The 17,576-nt window shown below is 31.9% G+C and overlaps 1 protein-coding gene and 1 long non-coding RNA gene across 2 annotated transcripts; one reads left to right on the top strand and one right to left on the bottom strand.

The window, feature by feature from the left end:
* Positions 1-785: 785 nt before the first annotated feature.
* On the top strand, positions 786-1,244 carry LOC114405312. Its single transcript, XR_003665179.1, has 3 exons — positions 786-871; positions 953-1,021; positions 1,124-1,244. It is a non-coding gene; the product is annotated as an uncharacterized LOC114405312 (long non-coding RNA).
* A 10,901-nt stretch (positions 1,245-12,145) lies between these two features.
* LOC114417071 (cytochrome P450 82A4) lies at positions 12,146-16,469 on the bottom strand. Its single transcript, XM_028382175.1, has 2 exons — positions 15,460-16,469; positions 12,146-13,105 (listed from the first exon to the last, which is right to left on the bottom strand). Exons 1-2 carry the CDS (start codon positions 16,408-16,410, stop codon positions 12,476-12,478), a joined length of 1,581 nt encoding a protein of 526 aa, XP_028237976.1. The 5' UTR covers positions 16,411-16,469; the 3' UTR covers positions 12,146-12,475.
* Between the last annotated feature and the right edge of the window lie 1,107 nt (positions 16,470-17,576).

A 17,576-nucleotide genomic window follows, 5' to 3' on the forward strand; every position in this document is an offset into this window, starting at 1 on the left:
GATTGAACTCTAACTTTATATATTGTTGTCCATTCAGTTTGTCTGTGCCATTTTATTCTGGTGGGATGATCAATGATAAAGATGGTTCTCAGTCCCAATCTAGCCAGAGTAATGTGGTGGAAAAATTTCTGCAGAATGCTCAAGTGGTCAGTATAGGTTAAATCAACAATCTCAGACAGGTTAATAGTTGAACAATGCTTTTGTTAATATGGCCTCTACCACATGTTTGTTTCCTCATCTATTATTCACCATGCTATAGGATTGCGACTGCTTAACTGTTGGAACAGTTGACGAAATCATTATTGATGCGCCATGGAGTTATGACAGTTGTCCTAACTATAAAACGACATTTGATCCATCAAAAGGTGACTCAGCTTGCCGTTCTTGCCATACCAGTGTGGTCGATACAGTTCCACGGTTAGCCATGATCATTTTTTGTACTGATTATTTATTTACACGCTTTGTTGTTTTAGCAAATTTCCCTGAAATTTCTATGGATGTCAAGGTATAAATTAAATGTTAGGATGAAGCATAATGGGGACAAAGGAAACTTCCTTCTCTGGGATGCAACATGTATCAAGCTGTTTGGTAAAACTGCTGGAGAATGTCGAGATGAGTTGATAGTGGTATGTTCTACACAATTGAACCATAGATTAAATAATGATTCTGTGATTTTTCATTGATACCATTTATTTCACCTGTCTAGGCTGGGGATGATATTAAGGTATTTCCAACGTGTGTTGATGAAATCCTGTTGAAAACTTGGGCTTTCAGATTTAAGTGTTGTTCACAATTACGCCAATCATCTGTGTTGGATGTGAGTGAAGAACTCCATCATATTCAATCATTGATAGCCACCCTTGGGTTGAAGGTAATAACTAAATAAGTTTATCACAGTATAAGGTCAACAACAATAAATGGTGTTTCTCCTGTGTTAATATTTTTCATGCAGGAACAATCAAGTAAGGGAAAAGGAATAGCTGTTGAGCCAGAAAGTTCACCACCAATTTTTGTTCCCACGGTGGGTCTTTTGTTTCAATATTGCATCATGTCAAATATTTACTTATGATATTGTTCTTAATATATATATTGGTAAATGTGTTCACAGTCATCGTTGTCACAGTCTTCTGATTACGATCCTGGAAACTCTACCTGTTTAACTCCAACCAAAAGGATTAGTTGTCAGCAAACCAGTTCTGATTTCGATTTTGATGAGCATGCACAGTATCAGTTATCAACTAACAAACATATCAAGGCTGAGTAGTTGGGACTTTCACAATCCTGTGGCTTCAGCTTCTATGTTTTGTTTAACACCAATTTGATCATATTGAATCTGCTCACTGAGTAGATATGACAATATATTTTGTGCAGTCCACCATCATTTCATAGCAAATGATGTATAAACAATCAAATATCAAATATATATGATATATGATAATTTTTTATTAAACTTTAACTTTTCATTGGTATTCATCCATATTATACTCTTTACCATCGTGAATACCATGACAATTTCACAATTATTAATTAAATGAATAGCATACAACTATATCAATTAACTATTCAAATTGCGATACCATAGCATATAAATCAATTGGGTTTGCTTTATTTGCATATTACTAAGTCAAGTTTGATTGTATGATGAACAAAATACTTGGTTTCATGCAATAAATTGCTGTTGTATTTTATCAATTAGTTTTTAAACATCTATGAGGAGCAATCAACTTTAAATTCTTACAATCAATCAATTAATTTTAAGATTTTAAAAATGAAACAAAAAAATTTAACTTATGTCATTTAATGGTTTAATTTTTTTATTCTTATATTCATATTTATTTATGTTTTTATATAAAATTATATATAACAGGCAAGGGATAACACTTATAACAGTGTTTCGTTCCTTTTTCAAGTATATGACAGGGTTTGTTTTTTGCTTTCAAATATGTTGGCATATTACACTGGAATCAGTATTATTATATATTTATATATGGTTTTAAATTTTAATTCAATTAGTATTAGTATTACTATTAATATTATTATTATTACTATTTTAATAATTATAATAAATTATACTGATTATATAATAATAATAATAATAATAATAATAATAATAATAATAATAATGATAATAATAATTTAAAAAAAAATTAACCCATGCTTAGCGTATCCCCCAGACTTCCATAATTTATTATTATTTATATACTATTATTCATATATACAATATTCAATGCACTGATTTTTTGAATACTTTGTAATTATTATTATTTTGTTACTGACCTCATTATCTGCAAATGCATTTAATGTGTGCAGCTATGAAAATATATGGTATCATTGTTCTATGTTTTATAGGCGGCTATTTTTTGGAATGTCACACTCAATGCCTCGATGCATTTAATAGAACACATATAGATACACATTTACCGGCAACACTGACTAAGCTTCATGGGTTAGCTGGATTCACCAACTCCACCAACTTATTTCCCTCATTCGACGGCCTTTGTCAATTCCCCATTGATGTCAATCAATCAATATCAATATCAATATCAATATTAATGCTATGCAAACAATTGTTAAAAAACTTTTCTTACTTCCGATTCATCTGGCAATGCCCCATTTATTTTCCAACATTTTGTTTCCTCCCTCATCAAAAATTACATGTTTACAACTTCGATAAGAAAAACGATGATCATAAATATTCACATGACAGAGAATTTGCAAACCTAACATTTTAGAGCAGCAAATCATTCGTGCTACACTAAACCATTGAGTATGAAATTTAATGCGTTTGAATACAAATTTTTCTATTGTTTTATTCTATTCTGCTTTTTCTATTGCAAATACATATCCCTTTACTCGGTGAAGCAAATGCAAATAACTATAATGTTGGTATCATTTTAAAGTCAGCCTACTACAGCAAATTATTTAACTCAGTTTCATCATTTGATTTTCCTAATGTTTGGCAATTATAAGGCAGTTGTTGCAGAAATCAACTACTCATAGACATATATGCTGAACGAAGGAAGCGTAGGAAAACTATTTTGCAAGAACGAAAAAGACAACGTTCAACTACTAATGGTGATACTTAATACAGATTTGTAATTTGTAATTTGCAATTCATTTATAGATTATTATTATTCTTCATATTATCACATTAATATTATATTATACTTACAAAAACTATTGTTATAGACAACTTGCAGTGTATCTCACAATGTAGTCCAACCATTAACCATAATAATAACCATGCTACAAGCTTCCAATCTACACCACCATCGTACGGGACTTTATCTATAGATGATTCTGAACGATGCTAAAAAAGACATGCAGTCAATGTTTCTTCCATCCAGAGAAATTTGATGTCATTTTATGACAATCAAAAAAATATAACAACTGCTTCTACATCCACATACTAAGCCAGTAATGCTTATTCCAATATGACACAGTTAGACATTCACAGAGGTAATTTTTATTCTTAAGCTATTATCAAATATCTACATGCACACATTTTATTTATTATTACATTCTTTTCAGATTTTGTTCTACAATCAACTTATATATAGAATGCCAAATTGGCTGTTTATTATCCAGATGAACATCAGACACCAACTGACACTACACAGCATGATCAATTTATCGGCTATGACAGCTCAGATTCCAGTGATGATGATGCAAATATGACACAGGAAAACATTGATATAGGTATTTATCCATCATTTATATTTTTTTATATTCTGTTTCTTTGATGATCAAATAAATAAATCAAATATTTTCGGCTGATGTGTGTTATACCATATCAATATGCATAGAATACTCATTAAATGACCCAACAATAGATGATCTTGATGATTATGATGAACAGACCTTTCCATCTGCCTCATTTGCATACCAAAATACAGGTTTGATCTTCCAACTATAAAATTTATTCAAATGTGTTTGATATATTTAATTATTATTCATACCTTATTTATAGGTGGTACTTACATTGATATTGGAGATCTTGTATAGGAATGCCCACATTGTAAGGCTATGATGTGGTATGATGAAAGGATAAATAAAGACAAACAAACAAACAAACCAAGGTTTTCATTATGTTGTTCTGATGGAAAAATACAATTACCTCTGTTGCATGAACCACTCCATCCATTAAATCACTTACTTTTAAATAACCAGGATCCTAAAGATAAGAATTTCCAGCAGTACATACGAATATATAATCTAATGTTTGTCTTTACATCTCCCGGTATCAAATTTGACAAATCCTATAACACTGGAAAAGGACCTCCAACTTTCCGTATACATGGACAAACACATCATCTTATTGGAAGCCTCCTCCATATGCCTAATAACCCACCTAAGTTTGCACAACTATATATTTATGATACAGACAATGAGATCATCAACAGACTTTCGCAAAACCCGTTAGTATTCATACTTATGTCACGCATGTAAAAAATTACATATTCAAATAGCTGTGTATGTTGTTCTGGCTAATTTTTTATTTACAGGATGCATGATATGCTTGATGAACAGATTATCATTGCAATCAAAGACATGCTTGATCATCACAATCACTATGCTCAAAGGTTTCGAATGGCAAGGGACAAATTGCATTCTGCTACAGTTCCAGACCTGAAGATAAAACTCATTAGTCAAAGACAAACAGACGGAAGGTTGTATAACTTACCAACTACCACTGAAGTTTCTGCCTTGATTGTTGGTGATGAACACTCAGCTGATAAAAGAGATATTATAATAGAAAAACAATCTGGACTTCTGAAGAGAATACATGAACTTCATCCTGCATATTTGCCTTTGCAATATCCACTTTTATACCCAAAAGGAGAAGATGGTTACAGACTAAATATACCTCACAAAGATCATGCCAATATACATGCTGCAAAGAGGAAACAAGTCACATAGCGCGAATATTTTTCTTACTGCCTACAGTCAAGAACTGATGAAACACAGACTATACTTCATTCCTGAAGATTATTTCAGCAATGGATTGTTGATGAATATTGTATGATTGAGTCTCAAAAACTAAACTATGTCAGACAACATCAACAACAACTCAGGGTTGACAAATACATCAATTTAACTGGCTCTAATGATCATCCTGAAACACTTGGTAGGGACAGAGGAAAGAGAATCATACTGCCAAGTAGTTTTGTTGGTGGTCAAAGATATATGGAGCAACTGTATTTTGATGGTATGGCAATTTGTGGACATCTTGGATTTCCAGACTTATTCTTAACAATGACATGTAATCCAACATGGCCAGAAATACAACACAAGGTCACACAATCCAATCTGACCCCCCAATAATTGCCCTGATATTATCACACGAGTTTTCAAAATAAAACTCAATCAATTAATGAATGACTTAAAACATGGCAATATCTTTGGCAACATTATTTGATGTAAGTAATAAAAAATTCTATGACTTTTTCCCTACTTTCTAAGTTGATGTTTATAATATCACTGATGCAAGTTTATTACAGATATTTATACAATTGAGTGGCAAAAAAGAGGATTGCCACATGCCCACATTTTAATTTTTCTGCACCCTTCAAACAAGTTACCAAACCCACACGATATTGATCAAATGATTTCAGCAGAAATACCTGACAAACAGAGCCAGACACAATTATTTGAAATTGTGTCCAACCATATGATGCATGGACCATGTGGGTTTGCAAATAAAAAATCACCATGTATGGTCAATGGAAAGTGCATTAGATGTTTTCCAAAAAAATTCCATGGAGCAACAATTGTTGACCAGGATGGATTCCTAGTTTATAGGAGAAGAAATGATGGTCGTACAGTGATGAAAAATGGAATTGAACTAGATAACAGATTTGTTGTACCATACAATCCACAACTCTTATTAAAGTATAAAACACACTTAAACATGGAATGGTGTAATCAAAGTACATCCATTAAATATCTGTTCAAATACCTCAACAAAGGTTCTGACCGTATCACAGCTTCTCTTGGAAATCAAAATGAAATTAAGCAATATCTTGATTGCAGGTATCCTTCTATTCTCACCTGATTTGATTAACGAAATCATTTAACATAAATTAATTTATTTGATGTTATATGTTTAATTCAAACTTACCAACATATGATTCTATCTTCAACAATATATGTGTGCTTCTTGAATCAATAGATATGTATCTCCCCCAGAAGCATGCTGGAAAATTTTTGCATTCCCAATGCATGCGCGTTCCCCGGCAGTGGAGCAACTATATTTCCACCTTGAAAATCAACAACATGTTTACTGGACAGATGATCAACAAATAGGTGAAGTCCTATAAAAAACACAATCAAAGAATCCATGTTCACAGCTTGGATGCATTCTAACAAAATATATTCTTATGGACGTGATCTTACATATCATCAATATATCTCAAGATTTGTTTATGTCGCCCGCAAAAGATGCTGGAAACCAAGAAAACAAGGGAATACAATAGGCAGACTCATATGGGTCCCACCTTCAGCTGGTGAACTGTTTTACCTTAGAATGATGCTATCCACTGCCAAAGGTGCATAGTCTTATAGTGACATTAGAACAGTCAACGGTCTGGTATATCCTACATTTAGGGAAGCATGTTTTGCAAAAGGCTTTCTAGGTAGTGATCAAGAATTTATTAGTGCTTTACAAGAAGCTAATAATTGGGGTACTGCACATTACCTAAGAAAATTATTTGTCAAGCTTTTATTTATGAACACCATGGACAAACCAGAATATGTTTGGCAACAGACATGGCAATGGATGGCAGATGATATCATGTTCAATCATAGAAAACAAGATGATTTTATATATTCTAAATAAATATTGTTTACTCATAATCATTATGTTTATTATTTTGCTAATCACAGGTATTCGCCTTACTGAAAAGGAAACAATTCATTTATGTTTAACTGAGATTGAGAATATGCTACAAGCGAACAGAAGGAGCTTGCGAGATTTTCCATCCATGCCATACCCAATAGGATATGCACGAAACCAACATCATAATAATCTGATCCATAATGAAATGGCATATGACAAAGAAATGTTAGCAGAACAATACAACACGACATACCAATTGCTCACAGGTACTCACAAATTATGACACATTTGATATAGCAACTCCTTAATCACAATAGTATATATTACTATTTGTTAATATGTGAATATATAATTACACATGAGCAAAAAACTATTGTCGATACCATTATGTCTGTGGTTAACACTCAATCAGTTGCAGTTTACTTTCTCTATGGATATGGTGGAACTGGCAAAACATTTTTTTGGACAACCTTATCATCTGGTATACGCTCCAATGGTGGAATTGTTTGTACAGTTGCTTCAAGTGGAATTGCTTCATTACTATTGCCTGGTGGTCGGACCGCACATTCCAAATTTGCTATACCAGTCCCTGCAACAGAAAATTCAACATGCAATATTCATCAAGGCAGTGAGTTAGCTGAATTATTAAAGGTTACAAAACTAATAGTCTGGGATGAAGCTCCAATGTGTCACGAATTTGCATTTGAGGCACTAGATAAAAGTCTTAAAGACATCATGCAAAAGAATCTGCCTTTTGGAGGGAACATTATGGTTTTTGGTGGAGATTTCCGACAAATCTTGCCAATTGTTCCAAAAGGTAATCGCTCAGACATCGTCCATGCAACTATAAATGCATCATACATTTGGGACCATTGCCAAATTCTTAAACTTACAAAAAAACATGAGATTGCTATCAAATGCTCCCCAACAGCCCAACAATGAAGAACTTAAACAATTTTCACATTGACTACTTGACATAGGAGATGGAAAAATTGGACAATATAATGACGGATTTTCAGAAATCACTATTCCAGATGAGTTTCTTATAAAAAATTATGATGATCCTATCCATGCTATTGTTGAAGCCACATATCCTAGCTTGATAAATAACTACAGTGACACAGATTACTTGCAAAAAAGAGTTGTTCTTGCCTCTAAAAAAGAAATTGTTGACAAAATAAATGATTATGTCCTATCACTTATACCCAATCACGAAAAAGAGTATTGTAGCGCAGATAGTATTGATAAATCAGATGAATTGCTCAATCCTGCTTTTGCATTATTGCCACCTGAATTCCTATATGCATTGCAAACATCAGGTACACCTAATCATAAATTAAAACTTAAGGTTGGAACTCCAATCATGCTATTACGAAATCTCGACCAGACTGATGGCCTGTGCAATAGAACTAGGCTCATTATCACCAAACTCGGATCTAATGTGATTGAGGCTGAAGTAATTACTGGGCCTAATTCAGGAAATAGGACATACATACCTAGAATAAATATGTCTCCTTCTGAATCTCCATGGCCATTCAAACTTATAAGGAGGCAGTTTCCATTCATAGTTTCTTATGCTATGACTATAAACAAATCTCAGGGACAATCATTACACCACATAGGACTGTATTTTCCACACCCAGTTTTTAGTCATGGCCAACTATATGTTGTACTCTCAAGGGTCAAAAGCAAAGATGGACTTCATATTCTCATACATGACAATGATGGTAATCCAAAAAATATTACCACTAATGTTGTTTACAACGAAGTCTTTGCCAATTTATAAACAAGTATCCTTCCATCATACAATGCAATTATGTTGTCGCATTAATTACACCTTTCTGTTTATTTGTTTTATTCAGTCTGACATATAACACATGCACTGTGTATATTGTTGCATTCCAAAATTGTTATACTCACTTCGGGGAATTCAATGCAACTTCAACTAATTTATTTAATTCTACATCATATTCACTTTTGTTCAGTTTGGCATATAACACATATACCATGTATGCTGTTGCATTCCAAAATTTCTATACTGACTTCGAGGAATTCAATCCAACTTCAACAAATTTATTTAATGCTGCAAATGTTATCTGAAAATTTATATTACATGGTCAATATCAAATTGTTTATTTCATGGTAATTTATTTATATAACTACAAATCATACAATAATTTACGAAAATCACGTACAAATCCATATTATGGTTAATTAAATTGAAATCCTTTTTTATTTAATGTGATTTAACGAAAATGTTTTCCAACTACCTGGACCACCCCTGCACATTTTGTATTCGTGCTTACACTCCTATACGATTGGTTTTTACACTTCCACTTAGTCTACAAATAAATCCAACTTCAATCCTTTAATATTTAATATGAATATGAATGATATCATATGATTTAATTTAATGAAAATGCTTTTGAAGTCCCTGGGGTGCTGGACCAACCATCCACAGTATGTATTCGTGCTTTCAGTCCTATACCATAACCTTTTGAACTTCCACTTACTCTACAAATAAATTCAACTTATATTCACTGCCAAATTAAAATTACACCAACGAATCCGTATTCCTAATAAATACACTGCACAACTGCTGCTCAACCCTTACTTTTCCCGATACGTACACACTTCCTACACGCTTCATATCCCCACTTACTCTGCTATCAGATTGCCTTCTGAACTTCCACTTTGTTTACAAAAAAAAAAAAAAACACTTTCCCATCCCACATAAAACTTACACCACTAAGGCACTATCGTAATAAATGCACTAAGACAATTACTGTAGTTGTATCTCCTTATACTACATCAAATGTAATCATTATCTAGAGACGTCAGCACTGTATAGGGTTGTGACTCTTCACAACTCTTTTTTGCATCGTTCAACAACAAAGAGTCACCATTTAATTTCTTAATTAAATCAATCATTATATCAATATAACACCACCACCACTTACAACACTTCTATACACATATATCTACCTATACTACACTTCATATTCATCTTCTTCGCATTCTGCCAAACCAAACTAAACTCCCTATTCATCTTCTTTGCATCCAAGAGTCACCATTTAATTTGTTAATTAAATCAGTCATTATATCGATATAACACCACCGCCACTTACAACACTTCTATACACATATATATACCTATACTGCACTTTCTATTCATCTTCTTCGCATCCTGTCAAACCAAACTAGACTCCCTATTCATCTTCTTTGCATTCTTATGGCCACTTCCGCATCACGCTCCACTATTGTAATTTATTTCTTCTTCTTCTCATTTTCATATTTCTTATATTTGTTTCCTCTATTCCTTTTGTTACTTAATATTTTCACATTATTCGTATAGTTCCCACGCGATCCAATGGACAACATAAGATTCACCGCACCTTTCATAGTTCAGAAGGTAACATTTCACATAAAAAAACATTTTCTACTTAACTGCATTTCCATTTTTTTTCAACTGCCTCGCCTTACTTTCTTTGCCTGCAGAACCTTCTCCAAGTTCCTTTCTCCTATCACAGGCAATGGCTGCGCAACTACCCCAAATATGTTTTATTCCACTACGATGGCGAGATACATTTCATTAGGGTAAAAACACTCGGTACTAAATGTTTTTTTGCTGATGGCTTGAATGATTTTAGAAGGGCACACAACCTCAACGAAAGCATGATTCTACGTTTGGTCGCCGGTGACAAAAACACCATTTTCACCGTTCATATTGACGGACCTGCACACCACCACTCTAGCCTAAAGCCCATCATTTATAGAAGGAGATACATCTTCACAAATGATATGTTACAGCAAAACTTGCCTTTGGTGCGTTATACTACACTTTTTTCAGTCTATCATACTTTGTGGTTTCCTCATCAATTTGTTTAACCATCCTTTGTTTTGATGATACAGACACTTCCTGCAGCGGCTTCCAAATTTGTGTATGGCTCCAAAAAAAGTATTACCATCCACCACAGACTTTCAAAATCCACCAAATGGCCACTCACCATCCAGCATGACATCCCAGCCATTACACAACCATGGTTCAACCTAATTCATGAAAAAAATTTAAGACCCGGAGATGAGGTAGTCTTTTACTACCGTTTTCATGACCATGCATGGGAGCTGCTCATCAGGAAAGCCATCGAATGGAACAACAACAACACCGACCTTGACTTTGATGAATAAGTTCTTTTATATTCATCTTTTTTTTTTTAAAGTTTAATATTTTATGGTTTTTGTTTCCTATTACTACCACCAGACAATTTCCTCACTATAACTGCACGATTTCTATCTCAATATTACAAATATTTACGTTCCGTTAATTTTTCTCAGCGCTTTGTTTGTCGTTTGATGTTTATATTGATTTTGTGAACTACGTTAAAGCGATAGGTCAATATTGTTGGTATTTATACGAAAAAAGAGATAGGTCAATATTGGCTTCTAAATTAGATTAAATGATAAAATAAAATGAACATTTAAGTTTAGATTATATTATTCCATAATAATATAATGGTTCGAATTTCTGTTTCAAATAAATGGTTGCAATTAGTAAAACTGTTTTGATCAAAAGTGTAGCCGCAGGATTAAACCTTCTATTTGTATGTTGCTGCCATTCGTTGTGTCTTTACCTTTTTTGGTTTCCTTTGCACTGAAACACTAAAAACATGTGTCAGCTTTGTCTGATTTCGTTTTCATACACACTGCTATTTCTATTATGTTTTTTTTTTTACCCACGTCTGTGTGTAGTCCGTTTTCGGCTTTATACGAAAAACCAGATAGCTCAATACTGCCACCACCTGTAACAGATAACTAAAAATTTGAAATTTTTTTTGCTGAATTAAATTAAAATTTATTTAGGATCAGAATTAAATACTATTATTTATAGAGATAACAAAATTATTTAACATCACAACAAATTATTTGTATAGACTGAAACATTTTTTAAAACAAAGACTAAAACATAATTTTTTTATGAGTCTAAATTATCTTTTATAATCAAAATATTATTTTCATATGCTCACTAAACATTTTTACAAAATATTTTTAAAATTTAGTCTCTCTTCACAATTAAATACATCTAAAATAATTTCTTTTCAGAAAAACAAAATATTTTTAATTTATTTCTCATGTTTCTTTTATATATTTTAAATCAACTTTAAAATATTTTCAACACAATCAAGTCTTCATGCAAATTATCTTTATGTTATATACAAACAACATGCTGACAAATAATATTTATGTCACTTACAGTAAAAATATACAAACAACACTCTGATAAATATTATTTTTTCACTTACAATCTAATGATACAAACAACATCCTGACAAATAGTATTTATTTCACTTACAGTAAAATAACGACCCGTGCATCGCACGGGCACTCCACTAGTTTATTATTAAAAGAAGAATTTGGGTACTAGTTTAAAGTATAATTTTGACCTTAACCCAAATACTATTATGACCAAATAATCCATAACAAAATTCTTCAAATACATCTCTTCCTTCGTGATGATTAAAATGAAAGCAACAAAATAAATAGTTTTCGAATAGTTTGCAAGGCAAACCTTATTACACCAAAACATATTACATATAGTTTAACAATCAACAATACACACAACTAACATATAATTAAATATCACATACTTTTGTAACAACTTGGAGATAAACATGGTTTAACAAGAACCTCAAGTGGAGTGGCTTTAGTGTTGGTTACTCCAAAGGCTTCAGTCATATCAAGAGGTTCAGTTGACGGATTTAAGATTTCAAAGGAATGCAAGAAACTAGCAAGTGCCAAATGAACTGTTTGAAGGCCAAAGGATATTCCAGGGCAAACCCTTCTACCACTTCCAAATGGTAATAGCTGAAAATGATGACCCTTAACGTCAATATCTTTATGAGTGGTAAGAAACCTGTCTGGTTTAAACTCAAATGGATCTGACCAAACATTAGGATCCGTGTGAATCTTCCAAATGTTTGTAATTAGACGAGTTCCCTTTTTGACATGGTAGCCACCTAAAGTGCAATCCTCTGCGAATTCACGAGGTGATGAGAGGGGACCTGGAGCATACAATCTAAAAGTTTCTTTGACTACAGCTTGAAGATATACTAAGTTACTTATATCAGATTCACATATGCATCTGTCTTTTCCAACTTGGATGTCTAGTTCTGCTTTTATTTTTTCTAGTATAAGAGGATTTTTCAATATCAAACACATTGCCCAAATAATAGTAGTAATGCTTGCTTCAGTTCCTGCTTGAATTATTGTCTGCAAATCAAATATGTAATCCAAAAGAATGTATAATTAGTGGGCTTTTGAATCTAAGATATGATATTTGCGTTATTGCATTTAAGATTTTTTTTTCTTGTTTTCTGAAAGGCAAAAATATTTTATTGAAATGGTATAAATTACCAATCCTGGCACAAGATGTGCTATTGATCGGTTAAATGAAGATAATACACCAAGCTGAACAAAAAAAAAAAGAGAGAGATGAAATGAAATACTTTTTATGTTTTGAATACATTAACTCCCAAAACAGTAAGGACAACAATGTAAACCATAAATCTAGATAATCTTCAAGTAATGACATAAAAACATTGCAATATGCACACTTTTGCTACACCACATTACATACATATAAATTTTTTAAATCTAAAGAAGAAATCCTTAATGTGTTTTAGAAAAGAGAAACATTTTTTAAGACTTATAAAAATGTGAAAATGGGCTCGAATAGCAAATTAATCAATTATGGAACAAAATAATCGACTATTTGGCTATGCTCTATTTTGAGTTTTTGCAAAGATGTACAAATAATTGATTATTTCAAGGTTGCAAAAAACTAGGGTGCACAAATAATCGATTAATGCTAAAAATAATCTATTCTCTTGATCAAATTGAAACCCAAGTGATTTTAAGATCAAAATAATCGATGAGACAATAATTAATTATTATGGTTCTCAACTATAGATACTGAACTCCTAACCACCCAAGAGTGTGACTCTAATCCATATTCATTTTTAGAAGTTTCTCAAGAGAAAAGTGAGCTATGAAAATTATTTTTAAGAGAAAATTAACAAGATTTTTCATATCTTTCAAAGATTCAACATGGATCTCTCAAGAGCTTGAAGGAGTCATCATGTTGAAATGAATAAGTGTGTTTTATCTTTTGTAGATTCATCACATATTAGGTAATAGATCAATCCTTACGCTATGTTTTGTTGTTTAGTGTCTTTGAGAAGGTTTTCTCAAAAGAATCTTTGTAGTGGGTTCTACAAGATTGGGTAAAGGTGTCTTGATCACGGTGTCAAGAACTTTTTTGAATTCTATTTTTGTAGTGTGTTTGTATAATTAAATTGTTAAAAGTGGAATCTCAATCTCAAATTGATTGAAAAACTGGATACAAATCACAGTTATGATGGAACCATTGTAAAAATCAGGGACGGATCTACCTTTCGTCTTCTAGGAGCAATTGCTCCCACTAATTTTTTAAAATTTTCTTAATATAATATATATGTATAATTATAACTTACTAGCTTTTATAATTTGAAAAGTAATTAAAAAAATAATCTACTATATAGTGTTGCCCCAGGTAATTTAGATCTATGTGAGTATTGCCCCCACTACCTAATTTTTTTGGATCTATCAGTGATATATAACTATAAGTAATGGAACAATACAAGACAATATGAGACAATCATGATATATATCATTGTTACTATCGACAATTGAATAATTAACCCACATACATATGGTCAATACCCTCGATCAAGGAGGGTTATGGAAAGAATTAAATTTTAGGGAAGGTTGGTTTCATAAAATCTTTTTATATTTTAGGAACATTATTCTCACAAATATAACATGGGCATATCATTTTTGGATTTTTTTTTTACAAACAATTGTTTTGTTACATTTTGATATTCCTGGTAATAATTTTTAAATTTTAAAATAATTTAAGTAAAAAGAAATTTCATGTGTATTAGCCAATAAATTCTCACATTCCCATGAAATATCATTTTTCCACCCTCTTTATGGGAATAGAAATGTTAAAAAACACGATTAAAAAGAAATTATAATATTCTTAAGAATCAATAAAACCAAGGAACTTTTTTCAAAATTTATAATAAACATGAGAATATTATATTTTCATTTTCACATTCCTGAGAATATGATCTTAAGAATGAAAACTAAAAGCCAAATCAAAATATATAAAAAAATGCAATCTTTTTCAATTTTTTCAATAATTGGTCTAGTTAGTTTTCAAGTTTTTGGATTGATTTTACAGTTTAAAATGATTTAATTTATTTTAAACACCTCTAACAAAATATTGGCTTGAATCTTTAACTTTAGGACATCAATGGCAAAAGGGAAATTTATTGAGAATCACATTTTCTTTTTATTTCAATAAATTTTCTTTATTTAACACTACATGCATGATCTATTGAGAATCACGACTTTTTTTTGGGTCTGGCTTCATATCTTATGAGTTTTTAATGTATTAAAAAGTTATTGGTCAGCATTCCTATATTGAAGAACCTGTTAAGACCAAACTAATATAAGCCAATGGTGCCAATTACTAAGAATGGTAACAAGTAGATAAAGAGTATAAAGTCCCGTATGCATACCAATACAGTAGATTTGATAAGGGTATCTGCATCGATTCCGTCAATAGTTTTTCCATCAAGCGAGGAAAGCATCACGTTCATGAAGTCTTGAGCTCCATCAACGCCCTCACCCAAAGCCCTCTTTTGTCGATGCTCCTCTAACCACTCACTTATCATCACATCCAATTCCTTGGCAGTTTCTTTCATGGCCTTCTCATAGCCACCAAAATCAAGCCATCTCAAATACGGAATAGCGTCTCCGACGGTGAACACGCCCGCCAGACGCATGAACTCGTCCACAGCCTTTACACACTTCTCTGCCTTCTCGTCGGTCGCCGTGGCACTCAGAAACCGCTTCCCGACGACCATTCGTAGAACCATGTTGAATATGGGCTGAGCAAACCATTGCTTCAACTCCACGGATGCATAGTCAGACTCGTTCTTTTGGCTACGCCAAACGTCGTAGAGTTCTACGATCGAATTTTGAACTTCGGACACACGAACATCTTGTAGTTGCTCTACACGGCTCGAGGAGAGGATCTCCGTCACAATGATCTTCCTTAGTTCGCGCCAATAGGGACCGTAGGGCGCCACGAGCAACATGGCGTTGTTGTAGCACATGAGCTCAGCGACGAGAAGCTTGGGGCGAGCGGAAACTGCAACGTCGTTCGTTGTGAAGCATTCCCTAGCCATTTCCCAGTCGCTAACTACCAAAGCCTTCTTGACACCGAGCTTGATGGTGAACAAGGGTCCATGCTTCTCAGCCAAAGCACCCAAGGCTTTATGAGGTGACTTAGAACCAATCAACAATGGGAGGTGGCCAAATATTGGCCATGCACCACCAACTGTGGGAGCCTCTTTGCTGCTACCGTGAACTTTTTTTAAGGGACCATACAAAAACAAACACAAGAGGAAGATTAGAGAAACAACTCCAATTGTTGTGGTGTTTAGGAAATGTAGAACTAATTCCATTTTAGCTAGCTAGCTAGGTAGTGAACTAGGTTGTGTGAATTGCTGGATTCAGATCCTCAACGGTTTAAATAAGAACTGCACCGTGAACGTGCCCTTGTATCTAACTAGTACTATTTAATTTCTACCCGCCCCCTTTTTTTGTCTTTATTTTTAAAAATAAGACAATTCAACATCAATATTCTCCGAGAAATAAAAAATATAAATAATTGAACATAAATGATTAATAATACGTTGAAATTATGATTGAATCGTCTAAATAATAATATTTAATTCTCGACGGAATTAATATTCTCCATGGAAAGGAAATGATACATTGAGGTTATTGGTGCTGAAGCATATGATACAAAAATGGATGAATTTTCACACCTTTGTCATCTGTTTAAAAGTCTAAATGTCTAATTAATTAATAAAGACGGGTAACAAAATGATATTAAATATATTTAACTTTCATTACATGAAATAATAAAAAATTACATAAGTAAGTAAATAATATAGTTAAAGATGAATAAAAAAATATAAGTGATTGACCACAAGTGATTAATGTGTTGAAATTATGATTGAATCGTCTAAATAGTAATATTCAATTTTTGACGGAATCAATTCTTGATCAGTCTTTATTTATTTCTCGCCTTAATTATATTTAAATAATGTTTAAATAAATTATTGAATTATATTTAAATAAATTTTTTAACCTCCTAGAAATTTTTTTGAAAAATAACATATCACTTTTTAATAATTCTTAAATTTATTTAAATGATGCTATATATAATAAAATATTTATAGATAATCTTTAAAATTAATTTTTAATTAAATTTTTTTGGTTTTGACAATTAAAGATTTCAAATGTATTAATTAATGATATAAAATATTTTCACTAACATTAGAAAATAAAATTTGAAAAATTAATAATTTTACAATTTTTTCTTTAAATTTAATTTTTATTTATTAAATTATGTTATAAATTATTTCTTAAAATTTCAAAAATTATTAACGAAAAATAGTATAAAAATTTTTGAATATCTTATCTTTTGTCAGAAATACTTATATTTATTTAATTAATATTATAAAAGATTTATATATAATCTATAAAATTAAGTATTATTAATTTAAATAGTTAAATAGTTTTTTGTTATTTTAAAATGTTCATAATTTTTATTCTTTAAATT

The sequence above is a fragment of the Glycine soja genome, chromosome 1, assembly GCF_004193775.1.
Source record: "Glycine soja cultivar W05 chromosome 1, ASM419377v2, whole genome shotgun sequence".
Lineage (NCBI taxonomy): Eukaryota > Viridiplantae > Streptophyta > Magnoliopsida > Fabales > Fabaceae > Glycine > Glycine soja.